Source organism: Larimichthys crocea, chromosome XIII (genome assembly GCF_000972845.2).
Source record: "Larimichthys crocea isolate SSNF chromosome XIII, L_crocea_2.0, whole genome shotgun sequence".
Classification (NCBI taxonomy): Eukaryota; Metazoa; Chordata; class Actinopteri; family Sciaenidae; genus Larimichthys; species Larimichthys crocea.
In genome coordinates this window covers 647,054-673,489 of record NC_040023.1, presented here as the reverse complement: position 1 = coordinate 673,489, position 26,436 = coordinate 647,054, and the positions used below count along the sequence as shown (strand labels likewise).

General features: G+C 41.8%; 1 protein-coding gene and 4 non-coding genes across 10 annotated transcripts in view; 2 read left to right on the top strand and 3 right to left on the bottom strand.

The window, feature by feature from the left end:
* ptk2aa (protein tyrosine kinase 2aa) overlaps nt 1-22,591 on the bottom strand; it is a 60,064-nt gene extending 37,473 nt beyond the window's left edge. For 2 of the 6 annotated variants that reach the window (XM_019254817.2, XM_019254819.2), the window contains exon 1: nt 1,345-2,360. In XM_019254817.2, the coding sequence (XP_019110362.1) occupies nt 1,345-1,468 (124 nt within the window). In that variant the 5' untranslated portion in view covers nt 1,469-2,360. Of the gene's footprint in view, nt 1-1,344; nt 2,361-6,360; nt 6,388-12,582; nt 12,737-22,338 lie in introns of those variants that run through there. The other 4 variants (XM_019254820.2, XM_019254821.2, XM_019254823.2 and 1 more) reach the window with 3 other exon arrangements.
* A 1,854-nt stretch (nt 22,592-24,445) lies between these two features.
* trnah-gug (transfer RNA histidin (anticodon GUG)) lies at nt 24,446-24,517 on the bottom strand. The gene has a single exon. It is a non-coding gene; the product is annotated as a tRNA-His (tRNA).
* Nucleotides 24,518-24,898: 381 nt separating this feature from the next.
* trnah-gug (transfer RNA histidin (anticodon GUG)) lies at nt 24,899-24,970 on the top strand. Its single transcript has one exon. It is a non-coding gene; the product is annotated as a tRNA-His (tRNA).
* A 346-nt stretch (nt 24,971-25,316) lies between these two features.
* trnah-gug (transfer RNA histidin (anticodon GUG)) lies at nt 25,317-25,388 on the top strand. The gene has a single exon. It is a non-coding gene; the product is annotated as a tRNA-His (tRNA).
* Nucleotides 25,389-25,753: 365 nt separating this feature from the next.
* trnah-gug (transfer RNA histidin (anticodon GUG)) lies at nt 25,754-25,825 on the bottom strand. Its single transcript has one exon. It is a non-coding gene; the product is annotated as a tRNA-His (tRNA).
* Nucleotides 25,826-26,436: the final 611 nt, after the last annotated feature.

Below are 26,436 nucleotides of genomic sequence, written 5' to 3'. Positions count from 1 at the left end.
AAAATAATTCATTTTCTGCCAATTGTCTAATTGAATAATAGATCGTTTCAGCTCTACTTCACATTGATTCACATTCCAGAACTCAAAAATACTGAATTCATGATCATAAGAGAAAGAAAAGCACCAAATGTTCACACTTAAGAAGCTGGAAGTGTTTGACATTTCTGCTTAATAAGAAAGAGTCATCCAATGTAATAACACCATGTTAGATAATAATAATACTAATAATAATAATAATAATAATAATAATAATAACCGTTAAGTTCATTGTTTCACCTTCCAATGTGTATCATGCAATAATAGACTGATGCAACATGTTTTCTCCTTGTCTCTGCTGTCAGTAACAGACTGAGGCTCTTGTGATGTTGTGAACCTGAATCCTGCTCTCGTCTTACTTGGAACAAATCCTCGTACAGCGAATGTCTGTTTCTGATACGATGCTTTTTGGCAAGAAGGTTGAAAAAGAAAGATGAAAAAAGCACCGAACAATGAGACACTAGAGAGAGAAATCGGTGCCGTCAGGGTCAAGGCTCCCTGTGTAAGCACCTGTGTGTCTAACACAAAGAAAGACAATGCACCTCAGGCTGACGATTTTCCTGAATAAGGAGTCACGACATTGACACACTTCCTGGAATTTCCTGGTAACTTCATCTGGAAATGCCCGACAAGAACTACCTCCTCTGTGTCAGTGTGTTTGAGTGTGCAACAACGTGTGTGTTTTTGTAAATATGTGTGTGTGTGTGTGTGTGTGTGTGTGTGTGTGTGTGTGTGTGTGTGTGTGCTGTTGTAATCATGACACTGTGTAGAAAGAGATACTGAGATCTCTTTCACTCTGTCTTTTTCTGCTTCCATTTCGTCCCGTGCTTCTCCTCTCTCCTCCAGTAAAAAGGAAAATTGATATGTTCTAGTAGGTAATTACACCTGAGAGAGAGAGAGTGGATACACACACACACACACACACACACACACACACACACACACACACACACACACACAGTTGTTGAGGGATATATAACAGTAAGATAAAAGCGTACTCCCATGCTACTCTGCCAATTTCAAATGCTAAAGACTTTTTTTATTGACAAATAACTCCAAAGGCTTTCAGCACTTTAACCTGCCTGTCTTTCTTTCCATCTCTCACACACACACTCACACACACACAACCTCTGCGGAGCAACGGTAGCTTTGGCTGTACACCAAGTCTGTTCCCATGGAGTCAGATGTCACACTGCGGAGGAGATTCATGCTACTTCTTCTTCTGTGTGTGTGTGTGTGTGTGTGTGTGTGTGTGTGTGTGTGTGTGTGTGTGTGTGTGTAAGTAAGTAAAGGAGATTTCATTCATACCTCTGTCCCAACACATTGGGAAGGGGCTACAGCCGCTCATCGCCATGGAAATACATGTCTGTCCCTCCCTGTGTCTGCCTGCACTGAGGACAGATAGACAGCTAGCGGCCTCGCACCCACGCATCACATGCACACACACACTGAACGTCTCGTGCACAGAAGTTACATAAATAAATACACACAAACTCCAAGGTCCTGACACAACTGCAAGGACACCAACACGCACACACAGAAACACACACTCACACACACACGCTGTCTCTGATGCAGAAATCAACTTTTGTCAACAGCTTCGTTAGCCAGCGGTTACTTCCAGAGGGATAACGGCAGTAATCCTCAAACAGGACAGTTTTCTGCTCTGACGACACTTTGTAAAGAGCGTGAAGATGCTAAAGAAAACGCATCAACAGTGAAAATGTAGAAAAATCCCATCCTTTGTCAAGTCTTTTCTTCTTAATCCTGTCCTGTTTGTTGCACAAGTCAAGAAGAGATCCCCAGAGGTGTAAAAGTTAAGATTCATCCAGAAGCTTCCCTCTTCTTCTTTCTTCTCTCCCCTTCTAAATTACTCCTCAGCGGCCCCTCTCTGATGACAACACACTGTTTGCTTTTTGCCCAATTTCTGCCCCATGCCTGCACTCCATAGTTACACAGTTGCCGTGGAAGAGTGAGGCGTCCGTCGCTCAGGAGAGGATTTCGCTCCCGGGATGATGAGAAGGTTGTCCCTCCGGCAAAAAAAAAAAAAAAAAAAAAAGTTCACAGCCAAATCCAACTTGTACGGCGTTGATCCAATGAAGATCGAGTCAGTTGGCAGTCACGGAGACTGGGAGACAATTACGGTGCTCAGTGATATACAAGCACAAAGTTATCTTCTTCTCTTGGAAAAAGAAAGTGAGAGGTAAAGAGGGAGCCAGGAAAACAAAAAGGAAACAGACACAGCGGGACAAAGAGGGAGAGAGAGAGAGAGAGAGGCGCAGGCGATTGTTTCGGGATGAATTAGAGGAAAAAGAGGACAGAGCAGCACGACTGAAAGAAAGTTGAGTGGGGAATGAGAGAGATCAAGAGAGTGAGGGCTGCTGGAGAAGCAGGAGGAGCTACCAGCTATTAATATGCTAATCTGGCCAGTCCCTTGTGTTCAATGAGAGAGAAAAAAAATCCTCCCATTTCTGTTTATTAAGCTGACCTCAGAACAGATCTGATGCTGTACCATTATTGCAAATGCATCGAAAAGGGAGAGAAAAATATCTTTAACTAATCACTGAAGCTAAAAACAGAAATCACCATTAGAGATGAGAAGCACAAAATGCTGAATGTCTCCACACTGTCCACCATTTCATAACTATATATCAACTGTAAGACATCCACCATCCTCTGAACTCTACTCTTTCTGGCTGTCCAAAAATGACCCAACCCAAACGCTTCTCTCTCACAAAATATCTGGATTTTTTGCCAACTGAGATGTTTCCCTGGCATGCCAACCATTCCACTTCAACTTCAAAAGGTCTCAATCAATCACACTTCATCCTGCACATTCAGAGTCATTCAGCCTGTACGCTGTCATCCGCTCTCTATCTCTCGCGGCGCTCGGGGTGCTGCCCTGAAGGCTCATCTCCGAGGCAACGGGGCCTCCAATATTCTGCTGCGAAAGCGAGTGGCACCTATCTCTGAGTGTTACTGCTGACCAGATGCCAGCCTCCATTAATCAAACGGACATTTATACGGCTGAGCACATCCTCCACTGGAGAGCCGAGTTACTGAACACACAGACGCAACACAGCAAAGTTGCAGAAACTTGAAATCGTAATGTTTGTGTGGGGGTGTGTGCGTGCACATGTGGGTTTCCTATAATTTGTGCTCTAACACAGGCACTGGCCATTGTTATGAAAATCTGGTGGGAGCAGGGGGGGGGTTAGTGGTGTGTGTGTGTGTGTGTGTGTGTGTGTGTGTGTGTGTGTGCATGCGCACTATTGAAAGCCCTTTGTCAGTGGGCCGGATGTTTCCATGAATGGGAAGCGCTCTTTTGGGACTCTGCCAAAATCTCTCTCTCTCTATCTCACTGCGTTTATGGACACATAATTATTTTAGCAGGGGAGGGAAACACATGACTCACTATCTGCTAAATACAAGAAAAAAAATCAAAGATGAAGGTAAACTGCAGAACTGTAGGAGCTGTTTTGATGTGTCATGCATATGTTCTTATCAGTGAATAATCAGGGTGTTTACATTGACGGCTTGAAGTCAGAAATTGAAGGCTATTTCAGTTCCAAACAGAGACAGGAGACAGTCTGTAATCTACATCACTCTTTGCTCAACTCCTCCACATTATTTTGCTGCTGACACGAACTACGTGTAACAAAACATTCATGTCAAGGGGAAAGCAGAGTGCCACTGTCATTTACAGTCACAATCCATTATTTACTACTTTACTTTCTATAACAAATGTAGGATTAATAAATGATAATTTAATGAATTTAATGATAATTTTAATTTAAATAAATGAACACATTAATCAGTGGTCCAATAAGCATCAACTGAACAGACAATACGAAGACTATGCATTGATGAACCGCTGTACTGATGAAGACCCCACACCTGAAGGTTATCGACTAAGGCGCTGGTTCTTTAACTGTGGTATGTGACCTCCTTGTGGTGGAAAAATCTCTGAAATTATTTTTGAAAATGGAAGAAATTCACTTAAAAAACATTTAATACTATAAAAATTCTGTGCTGGAATGAATTTAAAATAAGTTTTTCATTTCCACACACATCCATGAGTAGTTACAAGCTCAAATTTGATGTCAAGATAGTAAAAATGCTGCAATCGTGGCTCCAAACAGAAAATATCAGGAAGAGAAGCACAGATCAGGAGTAACACTTTATCACCAAAATAGCTCTGATTCTTGAATGTCGAACATTATAAAAATAAACCTGCCTCTGTCTGTTATACGGATGTAACGATACATCGTGCCACGATTAAAATCGGTACAAATGCGTGACGACTCGCATCTGTTGACAGAAAAAATGAATCGCGATTCTTGACGAATGCAAGAGAAGTAGCATATGTTCTTTTTCGTCTTTTTTTTATTATTAGAAATCGGTTACGTTGTGGCTGCAGCTTCCACTGCCGCGTCTGCCTTTCTGTGTCACACACACACACACACACACACACACACACACACACACACACACACACACACACACACACACACACACACACACGCAGTAGTGGTAATCGGCGTCAGGCCTGACTGTACCGTAAATGATACCATAACACAGACCCTCCAGGAATTCAAGATGTTGCGATTTGCAACTTCAGTGAATCCCCGTGGATTCAGGGCGGTGTTGCAATTTTAACCAATCACCGCAACTTCCGCGCAGTCTGCCCGGGGGATTAAACTCGGGTCAGGGACGGCCGCACGGTGCGGGAGGATCCCCTCGTGGGACCTCTCCCCGGCGCTGGCTGGCCCTCGCCGGGCGCATTTCCTCCGAGGTGGTGCGCCGCGACCGGCTCTGCGTTTACAGCGCCCGGACCTCGCCGTTTCCCGGGGCCGTGGACTCTCATTAAAGGGTTAATGAGCTATCATCTTGTTGTTTTTATTTTCAGTTAGCTCATACTTCAAGCTGAAAGGCAATGGTCAGATCAGCTGCTTGCTGGCAGCCCTAATAAGAACACAGAGTTTCTGTAAAGAGAGATTTTTTTCCTACAAATAAAAAGATAATTTTATTTGGTCAGAATTTGTCTGTAGCTCATTTTGATTTAAAAAAAAAATCGTGAAAAAATCGTATCGTGAACAAAAAATCATGACTCGAATCGAGTCGTGAGTTGAGTGTATCGTTACATCCCTAGTCTGTTATCATGGAGGTACGTGGACAGCCAAATGTTTTCTGAGATGGTACGTGGTGAAACAGAAACAGTGGACTAAGGCATGGAGGAACAAAAGATAACTAGGGTTAACCAATCAAGCCACAAAAGCATTAGTACACACAGTGGAATTACTCTTAAAAAACATCCTGTCCAACTTTGCTTCTGTACTGACACTTCCACTGTTATTCTCTTGCTTCCTCCCAGCTGGCAACGAGTCGTGAAACCCATCCAGACGAAAATGTCTGAAGAATTTGAAGTTGGAGGGAGGAAATGGCTTTTAATGGTGATATTATTTATCTGCAGATGTGCTAATGGTTTGTACGGCAACATTTTAGATCCAGGTCAAAATATGAAAGGGATTGCTGATCTGATATGACTGGCCAGCGAGGCTCTCTCAGGGCATGATGCCATGACACATAAATACACTTCCCAGTTTATTTTAGTTCAAAAGGAGAAAAAAAACAGCCTCAGGTTGCTGTGGGTGTTACACTTGGACTGTTTTCAAAGAACATATTTTCTTTCTGGTATCTACAGTGAGAAGATAGGAATTAGTCACACCCTGCAACCAGAGCGATGTTCACTCTCTCCTTCACCCCATCTGCACTAATAAAACCAACACACACACACAGATTACATAGAGAGATAGATTTCTCTCTTGTTTAACTGTCACACAGAAATAATTAGTGCATCTTCTCATTAGCACTAACACACATTATTAGCACCTCGAGCTCTTGAGTAAAAACAGTTTACTTCACACCTCTGGTGAAACTGTTTCAGTGTCATCACGCATGCACACGCAATAAAACAACACACACAGCTATTCCTATCACATATTTACATAGGCTTGTTTCCTTCTCTTTAATCTTGACTTGTGTTGCCTCTCGCCCGCTGTTACTTGAAGAGCTCTATTTGAGTCGATAAACCAAAGCACAGTGTGCAGAGTAATCTCATAATCATGACGCTTGTTCTTGCAGTTGTGTTGCAATCCCTTCTAGGAAATAAAATAATATGAAGGATCCAGATAGTTGATCCAGAAACAGAAAAAGCTAGTAAGTGGTCCTTGAGTCAAGGCTGTACAACCAGATCTGAGTTGCTATAAACTGTGCATGAGTGAGTGAAGCAGCTGAATGATCATCAGTGCTGCAGTTACTTACCTGTGTAGTAGGCAATCCTGGAAATATCTGAAAGACAAACAGGAAAAACACAATTAGCTGCTTTGTTTGAATGAAGAAATGAAAGAGGTCAGAAGTCCCCCAGCAGGTGTTCAGCTCAGTTCAGTTAATGAATGTGAAATTCAGAGGGGACTATATTGTCAAATCTAATAGCTGCAATCAATATCCTGTCGACTTTTCAACAGGATAATGATTGATTTTTTTTAGAATCAATATCTCATTGTTACGTGATTTACCACCCCCAAGAGCTAACTGGGAAATGCTTGATTTGTAATGGGTTCATGCTTAGCAGCTGGGAAATGAAGACGTTACGGGCGCTTGGTGGGTAAACTACAACATGACGTGGTTGACATGTGCTTCACAATCATTAAGATGCTGCGCTGACTTGTATTGGGTCAATGGAGCTTCTGTGATTCCCACTCTGTGCCCCTCACGCCTTTTCTTGCACTATGTAACTTTAGGCATCCGGTCACATTGGAGTTACCAACTATGTCACTGGTTTTAGTCAAACTGGATCAGAATTTATGGAATAAATGTTTTCTGACTTCCTCCAGCTGCTCCGCATCAGCTCTCTACTCTTTGCTGTTATCTAATGTTAGTTAGCTGTAATGTCACTGCTGGGAATATGTGTTGGTGTTTACACTGGTAGCACAAAAACTTGGACCACCGGGAGGCGGATGTTTTCCGGCCCGGGATGTGGGGGAATGGCTCATCAGCTTCTACGGACATAGCTAATGGCAGAGGCAAAGAGATGGAAGAGGACAACGAAGGAAGCTAAGAGGAGACAATAAAGCTTTTGTTTGTGACTGAGCAATAAGCCGCCGGAGTAAGAGTAAATCTGGGACTGGGAAAGTTATCGACTAAGCTATCGACGAAGTAACGCGATCATAACAAATACACTCTTAAATTGAGGTTGCCAAATTGCAAAAAAAAAACAAAAAACAAAATAAAATGTACATAATGTTGTTCTAAAGGTTGCAGAGTTTATGTGCCCCAACAGTGGTGACATCCATGGTTTTAAGGCCGGCTAAAAGTGACGATCCTACTCCATTATTGAGTGGTGAGGTACACTAAACTACATCTATACTGCAGCTCCCAAACTCCCACAGGAAGCCCGGAAGCCTTTCTGTAAACGTGACACCGAGTTAGAGCGGTGATACGGCTGTGTGCGGGAGGAGGTCAGGAGGATAAGTGCCTAAGTGCCTTCATAAACCCTGATGTATGCATATATGCAGGGTGAAAAGACAGCGGGGGATGTCAACAAAGATGATGTAATGGTAAGAAAGAAACCCACAAACCAAGAGGAAATACCAGCAAGGTGACTCATGGTGTGTGTATTATCGACGTACCGTTCGTAATACGACCCTGCGACCCTACAGATAAGTGTGTGTGAGAGAATGGTAGTGGTGCTGGTAATGGGATCCAAAGAAGACACCATTACTGTATGGCAAACATTGACAATCCCCAATTTTATAATTAGAATTTTTAACTTCCCTCTCTGCAGACACAATATTAATATTAAGATGATCCTTTGCCGGTTTCATTTAAATTGCGTGTAAATACATGTGTGATGATGTCAAATGGCCAAAGACAACCATTGTAACAGACAGCTAAAGCATAACGTGCCAACAAGTGTCTATAACAACATTTACAGTCCATCGATCTAAAACCCTACACACCCCATCTGTCCCATGGATGCTCACTCTGACTCTGTCTGTCTCTTCTTGTCTCTCTTCTCAGAGTTCAGTGTAAGTTAAGTGCTATGTAGTCAGGCATCAGCAGCCAAACTGGCATCGCTACAGTCTAGACTAAAAACCATAAGAGACTGTGGCCTTTTCATGTCTGACAAACAAGATTAGACAGCACCTGACAAGCTGCAAAAACACCTTCACGCAAATTATTAGTTAAGACTTTTTATAGATGTGCATTTTTATCCTTTTTTGTGATTCATGAGTTACTGATTTACTTCGTCTTCAACACTGCGTTAAAAGTGTTAACATCAGTTCACAATGGGTTTTTTCTTCTCTGTAAAAGATCCTGCACGAGTGCTAGCGTGGTGCTAATTACACACCAGTCTGTTTAACAGCCTCCACTGCACATATATCAAAGATGGCCAGGGGTCTTCTTACACACACACACACACAGACACAGACACACAGACACACACACGCCTGTAGACTGGCAGGGGGCCCAAAACACCTGCTCCTCAAGCTGTCCTCAACAATCAGACACACAGCAGAGAGGAGCAAGCTTTCAGATATGCTGCTGTCTGTCCCACAGGCCTGCAACTAACAATGATTTTCAATGTCAACTATTCTGTCAATCATTTCCTCGATTAATCGATCAGCCGTTTGCTCCGGAAAATGGCAGAAAATGTTGGAAAATGTCGATCACTGTTTCCCAAAGTCCAAGGTAACATTCTTGAATGTCTTTTTGTGCCCAACATAATCAGTTTGCAGTCTCAGAGACTAAGAGTTGAACATTAAATAAAAACAGCCCAATATTAAAATGTTCAATATTTTAAACAGTGACAGAAGTGTGATTTTTCACTGCAGTTTTATCATCCCACAAAATGATTTAGCATATGCTGTCAAACTGACAACTGCTCTTTAAAAAGACTGGTGTGTTGGCAGTGTGTGGATACAGACTACGACCCCCTCCACTCACACTGCCGTTTCAAGCCACAAAACTTGCAAAACAGCCCATCTAGAATCTTTATTTGGTTTGTCCATTCTGGGCTGGACTGTAAACATGATCCAACTATGGTGTCTGTAGATAAGGTAAGAAAAACATCATTCTTATTTTCAGGTGATTATACACTAATAAAAACAATCAGTTATGAATCTTATATTCCATTTCTGCCATAATAGAGGCTGTGTAAATCTGACACAGGGTCTTGAAATCTACATTTTGTGTTGTTGTCCTTGCAGTAACTCCAAATGTTTTCTTACTCTGAGCTTGTGACATACACAAGCTATTGTAGAGGAGTAAAAGCTAAATAAATAAAAGAGTTCAGGCAGCACAAAAACAATCAGTCTCGTGCCAAAACACAACTGCTCTCAGAATTACAGCTCTGTTGGCTGAAAGAGAAAAGGACTGCTCAACACAAAGCTGAACTCCTTCTGCTAATTCACGCTGATCCTCCCACACACGTCTGCGTCAGTGCAGGTAAGTATGTGGGTGATCGTACTCGGCTGTTGTTACTGTCCACATTTAAAGTCTAGCTGCCATCACACAGACCTTTACAGGCAGATATATCTACACACAAACACACACTCTGCGGACAGTCTCTGTGTCTGCGAGCTGTGTATAATTGCGTGTTAACCACAGGGTTTTTTTGGGTAACGGTAATTAGACAGAACAATCAAGAAGAGAGTCTCCTGTGTGATGATGTCTAAAACTGCTGCTCTCAGATCAGTAGTTAGTGAAATTAACAGTTTGAGGGAGGTCAGAGAGTGAAAGTTTTCTTTGCTGCGTTAGTCACGGAAACAAATTAAAGACAAAGTCCTCTTAAGCTGACGGTGAAATAGGTTTTTTGTCGTTTGTATTTGACATAAACGAGAATAGAAAAAAAAAAGCGTGCGCTCAGTCAAAGGCCAAATTTACATCATCCAAATGAAATGACTGTTATCAGAGCCAAATATTACATTTTATCATTACAACCAGATGTTTTTCTTCTGTGTTTTTGGTGTCGGCTTGTGTCAAAAATCTGTGTTTTCACATGTTCAGATTCAGTTTGTGTTTCTGAATTTACACGTACACATAAAACAGAAAGACTGACGCAGCTGTTGACTGCCATGTTAAACAGATGACAGCAAAACTTAAGAGAAATTATGAACTGTGTGTCATGCATTACAAACTGGCTGAGGAAGATACAGAACCAGAAAAAAAAAAAAAAAAAAAGTCCTGCGAGAATCAGCTGAATTAATCTGATGAGGGCAGTCAGCTGTTCTGCCCCGTTGCTCCGTATCTAATGGTTAAACTTCATGCTGAGCTGGCACACGCTTGAGTGTGTACGCATGCGTGCGTGTGTGTGACCCTCTGGACAATGGGGTGTTACTGGAGCGTGCAGTCTTACGACGCAACAACATAACCCCTGAGGCGCCAATCACACCTGCCAGTCACACTATCATGCCTACAATCACACACACAACACACACACGTTTGTGTCCATGAACATATATTTTGCGAGAAAAGGCTTGACTCTGAATGTGACGCATAATGTGCCTTACATAGTCTGGCAGAGATTGTTTTATGCCTTGAAGTCAGTGTTTTCTGTGATTCAATTGGGAGTGAAAAACATAAAAATACATGCAGGTAATGTATTCAGACAGAAGCACATGTGTGTTTTCTCATTATTCACATTCGGGCAATTATTCAAGACCTGTCACGTTATCGCAAAATGCATTGCACACACACACACGCGCGCACGGATGATGCATACTCCAGATAACTCCTACACGCGTGCAACATAATAAGGTCACGTAAAATGCATGACTGCTCATACACATTTATCTGCGAAGGCGCACACGCAGCAACACACACACACACTCGAGTGAGTGTATAGTTCAGGTGCAGTGATAAAGCTAACTGGTTTACTGGAGCGGCACGCATGTGAACGTATCACACTCAGACCAGATACGCGCTGTATAATTCATCACAACAGATTTAGGGCGAATTAACTGGTGAAAGAGCATGAGCTCTGAATGTTTAAATGATACTGGTCTGTGTTATGAATAAATCAAAACACATTAATGACCCAATGAAATCGCAGCACCAGTCATTGGTTTGAGCATTTATTTACACTTGCTTTCCCTCTGAAAACATGCTCTCAGAGTAAAATAATAATCAAACAGAACATTAAATATTGAACTGTTCTTGGCTTTCTATGGAGAGGAAACACTTGGGAACTGATTCACGAGGCTAAAAATGAATAATCAGCTCTGACTGGCTAACAGAGGCAGGTCCATACTGTGCTATATGCTCTGTTACATTAGAGCAGTGCTGGATTATGCTTATGGATCTATAATGAACTATGCTAAGACGGCATAACATTCGGCTAACCTTGAATGTATGGCAGGTAAAGGTGCAGTGCCCTGTGTGTGTGTGTGTGTGTGTGTGTGTGTGTGTGTGTGTGTGTGTGTGTGTGTGTGTGTGTTGCCAGCTAGGTTTCATGTTTAGCAAATTCTCACCAGTTATGAACCCAGATCAAAACATTAAAGCACACTGAAATATGGATGATATAACCTAGAAACAAAACACTGCAGGGGGATTCGTGTCTACATTTACCACACACACACACAAAACTGCACACTTACACCTACACTCAAAAGCCATGTGGGCAACGCTCTACAGAAGGATGTGCACTTGTATTCAAACACAGCCCACTAATTTGACACACATTTCATCTCACACACACTGCATCCCTCCCACACATACACGCACACTAACACACACACACACACACTCCTTTCACTGCACATACACACTTTAAGTTGAAGCCTCCTACATACAGGCAACCAAACACTTTCATGTTCTTTTTCAAGCGCACACACACACACACACACACAGACACACACATACAATCCTTCATCATAAGGGCTGCAGATGATAAACAAACCTGAATTAAAGAGAAATATTTCAAAACTTTAACTATTGATTTATCTTGGAATTTTCATTCTTAATCAACCGATTACTCCAGAATAATCTATAAAATCATCATCAACAGAATTCCACACTTGAGGATCAGAAACTAAAAGATTTTTGCTTATGCTGTATGTAAAGAAAATGATTATTCTTATATATTTATATCTAAACTGACTAATAGTTTTAACTCTAGTTTTAGTCAACTGAAGTGTGTGTACGTGCATGCAGGTGTGTGTATCCTCCTACTCCTCAGCATCACTGTCTCCTGTAAAAGTGGATTTATCAACAATCCATGTCAGTATACTGTTTAGCACCTCTTCCTCCATCTTCATCATCATCACTACCATCATCATCATCATCATCTTTTTTATGATACCTACCAGAAAGCTGCCCTCATCAACGACGTTTTACACTTCGAAAAAAACAAACAAACAACTATACGTGAACGAAACCTGTCTGACACACGTCAGGTATCGAGATCAAAAATCTTTGAACTGAATTTTACTCATGCACGCGTCACATGTTTCACACATATACACTGTATGTTGAAATTCTCACCATGGTATAGTCCTTCCATTTAAAGTCCCCAAGAGAAGACAGAGAAGACGAAGTCAGAATCCTTTGGCTTTGTGGTCTTTGGGCTGGCGTTCAGATGCAATGACGGCTAATGTCAGCTTAACACTACAAACCCTGCCTCCTCCTCCACCACCTCCTCCCTCTACTACTACAACTGCCGCTACTACACTGACACACAGATACACAGAGTGGGAGTGGAGTAAAGGGAGGGAAGGAGGGAGAGGAGCAGTAGGGCAGCCCACGGGTGTGAGAGAGGGGGGAGGGAGATGGAAGGGAGAAAAAGAGGAAGGAATAGAGGAGGAGGAGGAGAAAGGGGGGTGTCTTTGTGTCCCAGGAGAGGGATGGAGGTGGAGAGAGGGAGCCAGATGTACAGGAGACAAGAAAAGAGATGGACTTTATGAAAAGATGTGAAAGAGGCAGAAAAACAGAGAGAGCAACAGAGGAGTATGAGGAGGAAAGAAGAGGAGGAAATAATATAGGAGCAAAAGACAGAGCTGAGGATGACATAACAAGGAAGGGAGAGGAGTATGGGTTATTTAAACATTGTGTGTGTGTGTGTGTGTGTGTGTGTGTGTGTGTGTGCGTGCTGTGTTGCCTTTGGCTATTCTGCCTGTCTGACACAAACGTAGCCCTCAGGAGCTACTCAATTAATCATAACACAATGTTCTCCGCTCAACTTTGTCCTGCAGAAATCATCCATCTCCAGAACAAAACAAAAAAAGACAGACGGTGGGAGATGGGGAATAACAGTCAGTTGTTCCACTGACTTGGTTTTTGCAAAGGGGTGCACATTTAATCCACTTACACTGTAATCAAATTACACGCAGGGACAGAGAGGGGAGAAAACCCACTCTAAACTCATTTCACCAGAGGAGATTACACACCCTGTGGCCTTTAAAACACTGAACATGAGTTCAGAATATCACATTTTTATTGTTTAATGTTGAAAATATTTATTATAATATGGTTTATGAAAATCACCAAAATGAGGCCACTTTATACTGCTAATTTAAAGCCACCAGATTAAAGCCACATCGCTTGCAGCCAATCAGATGCCCGACGTAGAACTCAGACTTTAGTTTCTACAATCAACAATCACAAAATTCCACCTTCAATCGATGATTTCATTCTGTTTGTTTCATGTTTTGCCAGCAAATGCACCGAAGTAACCGTGTACATCTGATTGTCAGTGCTTGTAGTTGAATAATCAGAACAATGATGTCAGCAATCTCTGATGTTTTCGAATGTTGAGCTTCTTCCCGGGCTCGTAAAATTGATTTCAAACATGGGAGACGATGTTGGTTGACAAAATAAAAACACTGATTGAAATCTTAAGCACGTAAGAAAAGTCATCCATGTCAGCAGTTTTTTTCTAGAATCACCACAGACTGAAAAGAAGTCATCATGTGGGAGCATGAACATCTTGATCCTAAAGGCAGAAATCTGTTATCTCTGGAAACGTCCCATCTATGGTTGTTTCCCACTGTTAGCGCCCGGAGATATGGACCATCAAAGCGCCATAAAATCACTCGGGTTGTCGCTGATTCTTCATATTATATATCCAGTATGTCACACTAAATTTGCCCTATAGTGACACTGGACATAACGCTTGTGAATGAGCCATGACAGAGACACACACACACACACACACACACACACACACACACACACACACACACACACACACACACACACACACACAGACACAGACACAGACACAGACACAGGCAAGATGAGAGTTGCTCAGGAGTACAGCAGATTAATGGGCCACTGGATTAGTAGGCCAAGATGTCACACACATACACACACAGCCTCCAGTATACTCCTGGCTCTCATTTAGAAGGTGGATCTAAGCTCTGCCTCCCTCTGTGAATCCCTGCTTGAGGCGGTGTGTTAACATCGCCCTCTGGTGGCACTGTGTCTTCAATCAGTGTCCCGTAGTCAAGAGAACAACTCTGCTCCTCAAGTATACGTGCTCTGGATCTGTCAGCTAATGCAACACATCTAGACTTTCATCAGTTGCTTGGCAGTTGGTTCTTTGTTGAACATTTTGTTAATTAGGCAGACATGTTTTCTTAAAGTCAGCCTGTCAGGTTCTATAGTGTTACTGTGAACGTTTAGCCAAAACAGAGAAAAAAACATTAAGAGAGAGAGAGAGAGAGAGAGAGAGAGAGAGAGAGAGAGAGATAGCCTCAAGACTCTTCTTCAATGAACCTTTGTTACAGGAGTGTGTCTGCTGGTGACTAACCACACAGACAGACACACATACGTTGACACACACACACACACACTGTGGCATTATACCCACATCTGACCTCAGCAACACTAGTTTATGGCAGCACAGCAGTCTGCATGTGATGTCATACCTATGGCTCGTATCCAGGTGTTTCACTCCTGATCTGTGTGTGTGTGTGTGTGTGAGACTGTCTGTTTCCCTGTGATCTATGATGTCTCTGTGTTTTTTTGTGGTTTTGTGGGTGTGCGGCTGTGCACGAATCTAAAAAAGAGATGAGGTCATATGATTGGCAGAGCAGACACTGGTGTCTGCCTCATTCTCTCTCAGTAAAGTACCTGGCCTGTGCGACTTCCACTCACTTCTACGGAGAGATCAATATCTCGTTGGCGGCGTCTTTAAAAAGTCGGAAAAAGGTATTTGGCCAGATAACTGCAGCTGCAATATCAGGGACCAAAAGTTTGAATCCGTTTAGTAAATCCTCAATGAGCAGAAAGATTATGTTACAGTCTGAGTGAGATTGTGTATTCAAATCTGTTTGATTCATGTCAAAGTGGATATCAGTCATACCTCCACACTAATGGGGCACACCCAAGCGGCTGGGAAATGATGCCGATGCCAATGCCAAGTGCCAAAATCTGCAGATCCTTTAGGCTGGCTACAGAACGAGTCAGTCTCCATAAGTCCCCATGTTCAGAAATAAAACATGTTTACAGCCTGGTACAAAAAACAGTTTTGGTCTCTACAGCTAACTTCCCCGTTCGTGACATCTGTACTGAGGGTGAATTTTAATAGAACTCACATGTTCACATCGCAGGTGGCTTGTTTGAGCAACCAGGCCACAATGAGCCAGCGCTGCATATTTTGAGCTTCAAAGCAGCTCTTCAGAAGCCCCGTGGGCGACGTCTTTTCTTTTAACTGTCAGTGGACACACTGTATTTAGTTGGTTGCCAGTTCTGGTTGCCATTGCAACCTGGCGATCATTACTTTTGACTTTTGTTTGTCTCTGTCTGCTTAAAGGGGTCATGCTGTCAATATGACGTTTCTGATGGAGAAGAAAGCAGAACTATTTTAAACCCTTGAACAAACAATAAGAAATCCTCCATCATTATACAGCATTTAAGAATGTAAGCGTTTAGTGGTCGCATTCATTCCACTTGAATCTGTTAGCATAGTGTTATCAGGTTTGAGCGATGATTTCATTTTTTTAATACATATAAAAATCTGTGTAAAAATGACACAGATGTCCAGTGGAAACCCAGAATATTACTGGTTTGGTTTGCGTGTGGATTAAACAACCGGCATAAAAAAAGAAACCTACTGCCAAGTGTGTTTGAATCTAAAAGAAGATTTGTATCCAGTAGGTAATGACACATTTTCTACATACACGGATAATGTTAAAATCTTGGGATTTAATACATCGTGGGACGTTGCCTCCTTCATGTCCCCCGTCCTCTAGCCTCATCTTTCTATTTCTGTCTTTCTCTCCGTCTTCTCTCCACCCAGCTTTCTCCTCCTCCCACCTCTCCTCTCTCTCTCTTTCTATATTACAAAGCCCAACAATTACTTCTTTCTCTGTCTCCCTCTCTGACTCACTGCAATGTAATTACACTGACTGTCCGCTCAAACACGACACAGACACACACAAAGGGAGAGGGGCAACTTATTTACAATATCTGTGGTTGTAATTGTTCCAGACTGCAGTTCAGTCTCTGCTTTGAAAAACTGAGGAAACATGAGAGCTGGCATGAGTTTGTTGAATCAAGGAGGCAGTTTTATGCACGCACACACACACACATATATATATATATAAATATATTCCAGGGGGAATCACTATATTCCGGTTTCATTCATCACTAGTTGACATGCTGCTCCAGTGACCTGCATGACCGAAAGTAGCTATATCCAAGTGTGTGTGTGTGTGTGTGGGTGTGTCCTTGTGTGTGCATGTCCCAAGGAGGGATAAGTCATTAACTATGATGTCATTTCCTGCCATTGTAGCAAATTTCAGTACACGCGGTAAGAATGCTACACTACACGGGTCTGATCACACACAAACACACACACACACACACAGTTGTGTATTAACTGTTGAGCTGAGAAAACCTGGTGATATATCGTCTTCCATTAGACTCTGTATGTTTGGCCAGGGTGGCAGAAGATATGCAATACCGTATAGTACAGAGACACCTCCTTGAACAGACAGACTGCAATAAATCCACACACTCTAACAGTAAATGATATTGCGTCCAGGATTCAACACTACAGAGTTTCAGGTTGTAAAAACTTAGAGATACACAGATGTGGATTTCTGGCCCAGTATGAAATATTCTGCAGACATTTAATCTCTGCACGTATAAACAAGTAAGTGAACTCCTTTCCAAATGTTTGGAAGCTCCCACTCTGAGGAGTTTGATAGCTAACATATAGATTACACCATGACTACATAATAGCAGCACTGCATTGCATTACTCACTACTCTCGTGTTTTAAAGGAGCACAATGGGAAGTTTTTGAGCACGGGCCCAGAGGAAACAATGGATAGGAAATGGATCGAGTCTTATATAGCCAATCCTTCCATCAAAACAAATGCCTGTATTAGTCACACCTCCACTCATTGTATCTGCTAATATCCAGCATTCGCCCTATACCATGCTGTCTTTTTTCAAATATGAAATCTGTATTCACAGCGTGGAACTGTTCTCTCTCTCTGTGTCTCTTCTTTATTCTTATTACAGTTAAACCAGAGACTGCTGTGTCACTAACTAAGTCATCAGCCCGCTGTGACTGAATGAATGTGGAAACATTGATTTAATCACATTGATAAAGAAAACTGGATCTAATGTGGATTGGTCACATCATGGCCGCTGGCCAATCTACTTAATAAAAGACGTTGCTGGTACAGATCCAGCATATCAGATCGATGCATCGCTACTCAAGACGGCCTCTTCAAAAAGATGAATTGATTCTTAACGTGGCGCTCTTTCTTACAATTAGTTTCCCTGTTAGAGTGGAAGGGGAAATGGTCAGAGAGAATGTGTTTGAGTCTTTGGTGGCTGACGGCATTGTCAACAGTGCAATGAGGATTTAATAACTGAACTTTGACCAGGAGGACGCCCCTTTTATTTCCTTTTACCGTGTGGAAATCAAAAATGATGAATGACGGTATTAAAATGTAAATTATGACACTAATGTAGGCTGACATAGACGTTCAGTGCAGGGTGGCTGCTCTGCTGGTGCACTAAACTGACATTGACTTGGCAGGAGAGCGAAATGTAACAAAGACGTCAATAACAGGGTTCCTAAATGAGCTGAACTCTACTCTGCACCACCATTTCTGATTACTTTTTGAACATTTGCACAGATACCGACATATCTGTCAACTATTGATACAATCACCAACTATTTTGATAATCGACTGATTGAATTGAGCCAACCTTCAAGAGAAAACATCCAAACTCTCTGATTTTAACTTCTCAGATGTGAACGTTTCTGGTTTCTTCAGTCCTCTGTGACAGTAAAATGAACATCATTGGCTTGTGGAAATGAAGAGGACGTCACCTTGGGAAAAAGTTTTTTCGACATTTTCTGACATTTATGGACCAAACAACTCAAAGAATAATCGAGAAGATGATCAACAGATCTATCGATAATGAAAATGATCAGTGGTAGCAGCTCCGACCTGCAACGAGCTGACATCGGCCTGGTCGAGCTCGATGACAGTTACACACGGTGTGTGTGTGTCCACCACCCGGGCCATAATTGTAAAATTCCACCATAACTAGCAACCACAAGAATGTACACAGATCCCTAAACAGAGTTATAACGAGCACAAAGATATTTTCATCTGACAAAACTCAGACAGTGTTTACCCTCGAGTAAACACGGTCATTATCACAGTGAAGAACACACACAGGTACACACAAACACACCAACACACACATAAACACTCGGAGGGATCTGAGCTGCCGCTGCTGAGAGGAAGAAGGCGTTTTCCTCTCGGCTCCTGAGGGACGCAGCATGCTTTAGGATGTACAGTAAGTGCTCTGTGAATGTGTGTGAGTGTGTGTGTGTGTGTGTGTGTGTGTATGTGCGCATGGAGGGGTGTGGGGGACTGCTTCCTGAATGCAACCAATCCAGAAGCAAAGGGGAATGGACACTTCATTCAGCCTCCCAAAACAAAACGCAGACGCACACACACACACACACACACACTCTTTCCTTCACAGCTGAAACCACATGCGAGAGGATGCGGGGGAATAAGTCCCACGGCAGATAGAGGCCGAATTTATAGAATCAGGACACAGGACACAACACACACACACACACACACACACACACACACACACACACACACACACACACACACACACACACACTTATTTCCCAATGAAGTTACTGGTGCAAAACAAAGAACACCATTTGCTCACTTCAACTGTTCATTCAGGTTTTTTTCCCCCCCTTCCTGAGGTGAGCTCGCAAACAGCATTCATTCATTTTGTGCACGATGTGAGAAAACAGCTCGGACGGCCACACAGCTGCAAGTATTTACACAGTAGGTATGAAGTAGCCAATCACTGGGGAAAAAGAAAAAAAAAAAAAAAGAAATGCCACCGTGATTGCTCGGAAAACAGCAAACTACTTTTGCTCTGGCCGAAAACTGAAATAGAGAGTCCTTCTTCTCCCTACTCCCAAGACAAATTACTTCATTTGGTATCATGAATTCCTCATGACACACATATTAAAAGAACACACTTATTCAGGACTGCTACATACCTCCACACACACACACACACACAGTTTGTGAGCAGTGATTGCGATCACTAGTTAGAGTCATTGTGAGTCACACCACACGCTGCAGTCTACGGACGCTGCCCTCGTCTTTCTCTGCGTGTCTTCTCTGACTGCCTGACGGTCTAAAATAGAACGAACACACAGCAGATAAGTGCAAAGAGTAGAAAAGTTGAACTAATGCATTAAAACAGAGCACGACCTTGCAGCAAAGTTCAAGAGAAAACTGTTTTCTGTCTTACTCTTCGTGCTCTGTAAAGTTCTCTGCACGGTAATGAACTGCTCCTGTAAGATCTCTGAGTGTAGTCAAGTGTTTCTATAAATACAGGCCTCCTGCACTGCTCTGCAATTTACACACACACAGAAACACAAGCACACACACACACACACAGACCACTGCCACGCCTGTATTAGTCTGCTGTAGACCAGCCACGAGAGGAGTCCTGTCAGAAAGGTGTCCACTCTCTATGAAGGGAAGGGGCTATCACAAGAGCCTGAATTCACATTTCTACACGCAAAAAACACTAAAAACTAAAAAACTCCAGGGTCCACGTGAAGGACTTTCCCAAAGCCACATGACGTTTGTCACAACTCGAAGCCAAGACAACGTTGTTCTCTGCTCGTTTCACACACACTGAAGGTAATGACATGTTTCTGCTGGAGATAATGGGAGTACCACTGCATTCATTTTGGTCTTATGACGCCAAATTAGTAGACTGAGGCTGCAGCTTACCACATGGCTCAGACACACAGGGATGGGATGAATTTTAATGCAATTAAAAAAAAAAAGAAATCGGACTGACTTCAACTCGTTTGAATGAACTGGCAAACAAAAAAAAGCCACAGCAAGCTGTCACTGTCAGTACAAGCCTTCGAATTGAAGACCAATTAAAAAGGCAAGCTGTCCGTGCGGTGTAGGACTCGGTCACAGTAAAGCTGAGCTGAACGAACGCAGGCCGAGGGAAGCTGAATGCAAGCTCATCAAGTGGATGAGCTAATTAGCACTGGGAGACTCGTTTGCTAATTCAGAAATACCATCTCCAGCCCAGTGAAAACCTCTGAACGTCATTTCCAATCAATTAGATCTAAATGAATAGTCGGGGCGAGAGCTTGAAGTTTTTAAACAGCTGACAGCGTTTAGTGCTCGGAACAAACATGTGAGACACACGCCATTAAAACTCCGGCTTGTTGTTGGAGTAGGAAGTGATGTCTGCAGGACGTCGTCCTCGCACACTTTCATCTCACCAGAATAGCTGTTATTCAGATGACAAGAATTCGCCGGAGCTCATAGTAACACCGTCGCAGCCAGTAAATTTGGCTAAGCAGTTCATATGTTTACATATAATGACTGCAACATGACAGAGGCTGGACCTCCAAGGTGCATCTAAAACCAGACTGTTGCATTTACACTGACAGTCATGAATCACGTCAGTACATAAAGGTTTAGCTTGTCCACAGTCCTGCGAATGGAAGTGTGCAGAGCTGTACAGAGGTCTGAAGCCTCAGTGGCCTCGGGATACTGCAATTCATTAGCATTTTCTCGCATCTGGAATATGAAGCAGAAGCAAATCAGGCTCAGAGCAACCTTTCACACAGTCAGAACACAGGCCAGGGTGCATCCGAGATGTTTCACTATCCGTTTGCTTACACAGGCATATTTGGCGTTAAGGGGATTTTTAAACTGGGAGGACTTTGAGGTGTTCAAACATGCATGGAAATATTAACAAACCGTAGCAACAACAATTGGACCAAAGACATATTTTCCATAGATTTGATTGAGCTAAGCATTGTTTACTGGATGAAATGTGAAGAAAAAAAAATACATCCTGCAGCAGAGTCTTCAAACGTCTTTTGTTTTCTCTGAACAAATGTCCCAAAAACACCAAAATATTCAACTTTAAATGCTAGAAAACTGAGAGAAGCGACAAACCATGACATTTGAGAATCTAAAAGCAGAGAATATCTGTGGTCAAATAACTGAAACGATTGTCAAAATTATTGCCCGTCAATGAACTGATTGATTATTCCACCTGTTTTAACATTTCTGGATGAATCTCTCTCCATAACCGATGCACCTGATCTCCTGTATTAGCCTAGAAATAAGAGCAAAATGAGAGGGAGTCATGTCATACACATAACTAATGAACACAGTTATTTCATAATAATAGCTCCAAATAACTGGTTACAATTTTGGAGGTTTATGAAAGTGTTCAGAAACTATTGAAGGCATAAAAAGGAGACATAGGTGAAACACTTAGACAGAGAGGAAGAGTTCAGAAAGTTCATTTTGAAGGTAACCACACACACACACACACACAGCCTTGAACAAATAAGACCTGAGACACAGATCAGGAGCTGGATGTGGGTTAATCCAGAACACTTATTTCACGTTAGGTTCGAGTCAACGTTACTCCACATTGACTCCATGTGACTGTGGCTGACGGGTTTAGTGCCATTAGGTCACTCTTCTTTTCCAAGTGCTCCAAGTTACCAAAAGGAAAAGTACGACCCAGTTATGGCGTGGAGCTAAGCTAACTTATCACTTATTTCCCACACAGTTGCAACGAAGTGAACAAAATGATTAAGAGTGGTTCAAAAAAAAAGCTGGGAGAGGAAACAGCTAACGCCAGCCAGGACGTATAACGTAAAAGCGACCGCATCCCATACTTTCTTTTTAGCTCTTGAAGTAATTCCCAGAAACAAAACATCACTCACGTCGACTTGTTCCAGGGGGGGACGTCCGACAGGTTTGTGTCGACTTTACCGGCGGGAGAAGCCGTGAACAGTCGGTAAATAGTCCGTTATTTCAGTCGTAGTTGAAGCAGAGCTACGAGTTGTTTCACTTACTGTTTTTTCGCTCCTGCCCTGTCTCCCCCCCTCTCTCTCTCCCTCTCTCTCCCTCTCTCTCGTCGCCTGTTCCTGCTTCCCCTCTCCACATCCAGCATTCCAATATGGCTGCTGCAGGGAGCGACACACACACACACACACACACACGAGAGAGAGAGAGAGAGAGAGAGAGAGAGAGAGAGAGAGAGAGAGAGAAAGAGAACTGCTCCCTGTGAGGAAAACGCTGCCGCAGGCTCAGGAAGCAGCACTCATGAATGAATGAATGGATGTGTAGATACTCTACACTTTTTACTAGGCAGTTATACTATAGCAAGATAAGCAGTGTTGTAGTTTCACATTGACTGAACAAGCACTCATTTTCACTACAAGTACCAATACAGTGAGCTTTAAGGGTCCAGTGTGTAGAATTTTAGTTGCATCTAGTGAACTAATCACTGCATTGCAATCTCCTCACATCACCCTCACCTTCCTAGTGTAAAGTAGACACAACACTCTAAGGGCCCTTGTTTAGAGTCGCTATTTAGTTTGTCCGTTCTAGGCTACCGTAGAGACACAGTGTTTAAATATGGCAGCCTTCATGGAAGAGGACCCGCTCCCACTGTAGATATAGAAGAATCATTTTAAAGGAACAAAAACAAAAAGATTCTTATTTTAAGGTGATTATACATGCATGAAAACATAGTTATGAATATTATATTCCATGTTTGTCTCATTCTGCAAATAAAGTCCCCAAATCTTACACACTGCACCTTTAAATATTAAAATATTAAACTATACTTACAGCAGTGGTGGAAGATAACTAAGTATATTTACTTAAGTGCCGTATTTATGTATAATTTTTGGTACTTGTATTTTTATTTTGTGCAACTTTATACTTCTATATTATACTTTTCACATCCCTACATTTATTAAGATGTAGTTGCTGTAGTTACTAGTCTAATTAAAATTTTACATACAGAACAAAAGTCTGCAGATTAGTAAGTATGACACCTCAGGTATAATAGTAAAACACTGAAGGTATACTCTACATCATGGGTACATTTTGATGCTCATATTTATGTACTTTTACTTGAGTGATTTTTTAAAAATAATTTCTACTTGTAACATGTATATCTATACTGCGCTACTTTTACTTAAGTAAATGATTTCAAAATAATGTATTAATGGTATAATGGTGTGTATTTGATCCCTTACATAATATACCAGTTAAGGTGGGGCTCACTTTAATGACTTTTTGTACTGCAGTGTAGCTTGTGAACTTACCCCCATGAATCAGTTATATTTTGTGTTCATAATCTTAAGTACATCCACTTACACAACTTGTAGTGGAGTGGATGTACTTTAAGTACTTTTTTTGATCCCTTCCAGACTGGGGACACAAGACTGGGTCATAATACAGATCTGTACAGGGTCATATTATACTTTAGAGGTGTAAATTACTAAACAAATCTGCAGCTGACAGTATATCACTTGATATGGAGTGATCTTTGGGCTTTTGGGGGATTTCTGTCCATCCCAATGTCAATGCCAGCTTTATTAAGCCTCTCCGCTCTGTGCACACGTTCAACGACGACCTCTGGTGGTCACGTATTGTTATTACTGTGTGTATTTCTGTCCGCAGGGTATGGATTTCCACATATTTAATTAATATGAACGTTTTTCTTCTTCTTTTTAAAATCATTTCCATGTTCCCTGGTTGGAGAAACAACATGTTTTTAGCGGTCACTCGAACTTTACATCAGGTCAACACATCCCAAAGATCAATATTTGTTTTCTCAGGTTTACTCAGGTCTGTATGGCCACATGGTCACTGACTGAACAGAACTTGTGGACAGTACACAAGAGTCGTCTTTTTTTAAATGCAATACAATGGCACTGTTGCTTTGGCTGAGCATTTCTTACTAAGTTCTAAGCTGCAGTATATTATATTATAAAGCTTGTAGTCCCCTCCCCTCTTAAGGAGACCATCATAGACTGCCGTGACCCGGATTCGAACCGGGGTTGCTGCGGCCACAACGCAGAGTACTAACCACTATACGATCACGGCTGGCCACGAGTGCTGACGCAAGACCCTCCACACATAGTTAAAATTTCAAACTAAAGCAGTTTAATTGTACGGCTCAGTGAGCTGGGTAAAGAGTACGGTGGCACCATCTGCTGTGCGTTCAGTGTGTTGCTATATGTAAAATCAAAAGACATACTGTGAGAGAGTTAATGTGATGGTTGAAAGTCAGCTGACTCACAGTTTAACCTGCATGTCTTTTATTTAAACAGACAAGCAGTGGCAAAGAAGTAACTGGAAGATATGTGTCCAAACTCAAACTCACTTCTTTTTTCATCTCCATCATCCATCTGATCTCCAGACAGACACAAGACAGTATCACACAAAATGACAAGTGGGGGTGACGCGTGTCAGGACTCGTGGCCAGCCGTGATCGTATAGTGGTTAGTACTCTGCGTTGTGGCCGCAGCAACCCCGGTTCGAATCCGGGTCACGGCAGCTCCTTGGACATTTTAAAGCAAATTTAATCTATGCATCTATCAAACTGTCTCATTCAACACAGTACACACAAGAAAAGATATCCACTTTGTTTATGCATTATGTACTGTGTGTTTATTCATATGCACCTGGCTTACACACCTCTATATGCTGTAAATACCGTGCTAAAGTCAACATACAGTTTGATGTACATTATGTCAACATGACGTGTGAGATGCAGAATAAAGGCTCGTAGCCTCTAAAGCTAGAACATGCAGGATATACAGAGGAGCAGCTACACTGCTACAACTGATACACATCAACGTCAACGATCAGAGCTGTGTCGACTGCCAGCTGACTGTGGCCAGCCGTGATCGTATAGTGGTTAGTACTCTGCGTTGTGGCCGCAGCAACCCCGGTTCGAATCCGGGTCACGGCAGTCTGACCTCGGTGTATTTTAAAAAGAGATATCGGCTCTGAATTACCACCGCAGCAGATGTTATATTATCATGGTTGTCAGAGTCTGAGAGCACCTCATATGACAATGATTGTAATATATATAATAATTTCTATCATATGCACCTCTGTGAATAACATACCCTTCATGTACATAAAGCTGTATGTTCACTTTAGCAAGATATTTAGAGGTGTGCAACCAAGGTGATGGTATAGACATGTATTGTAGGCCGAATAGATATATAGCATATAATGCAGAAAGAACTTCAACTTCGTATGCTTACAATATTCTACCAAATGAAACAGTTGCATGGATGTATTAAATTTGCTTTAAAACATCCAAGGAGCTGCCGTGACCCGGATTCGAACCGGGGTTGCTGCGGCCACAACGCAGAGTACTAACCACTATACGATCACGGCTGGCCACGAGTCCTGACACGAGTTACCCACACTTGTCATTTTGTGTGATACTGTCTACTGTCTGTCCGGAGATCAGATGGATGATGGAGATGTAAAAAGAATGATTTTGGACACATATCTTCCAGTTACTTCTTTGCCACTGCTTGTCTATGGGGTGCCGTTTGTAAAGCGTCTTGCTCTGAAAATAACAGCAACATTTTGTCACATTTAGCTAAAAACAATGTTTAAAAAACTGGTTTGAATTTTTGAGAGTCACTTTTTTGCACATTTAGAACAATATTTGTGAACTTAGAGATATTTTAAATATTTAAATCCAAATGTTAAATGTAAAATCTAAATGCTAAATCTAAATCTAAATGTTAAATATAAATATAAATGTTAAATATAAATATAAATCTAAATGTTGAAGCTAAATGTTAAATATATATCTAAATGTTAAATATAAATCTAAATGTTAAATATAAATCTAAATGTTAAATATAAATCTAAATGTTAAATATAAATCTAAATGTTAAATATAAATCTAAATCTAAATGTTGAAGCTAAATGTTTCGGGTGAAACTAAATATTTAGCTAAAATGCAAATTCAAATGCCGGTAACCGGAAGTGCC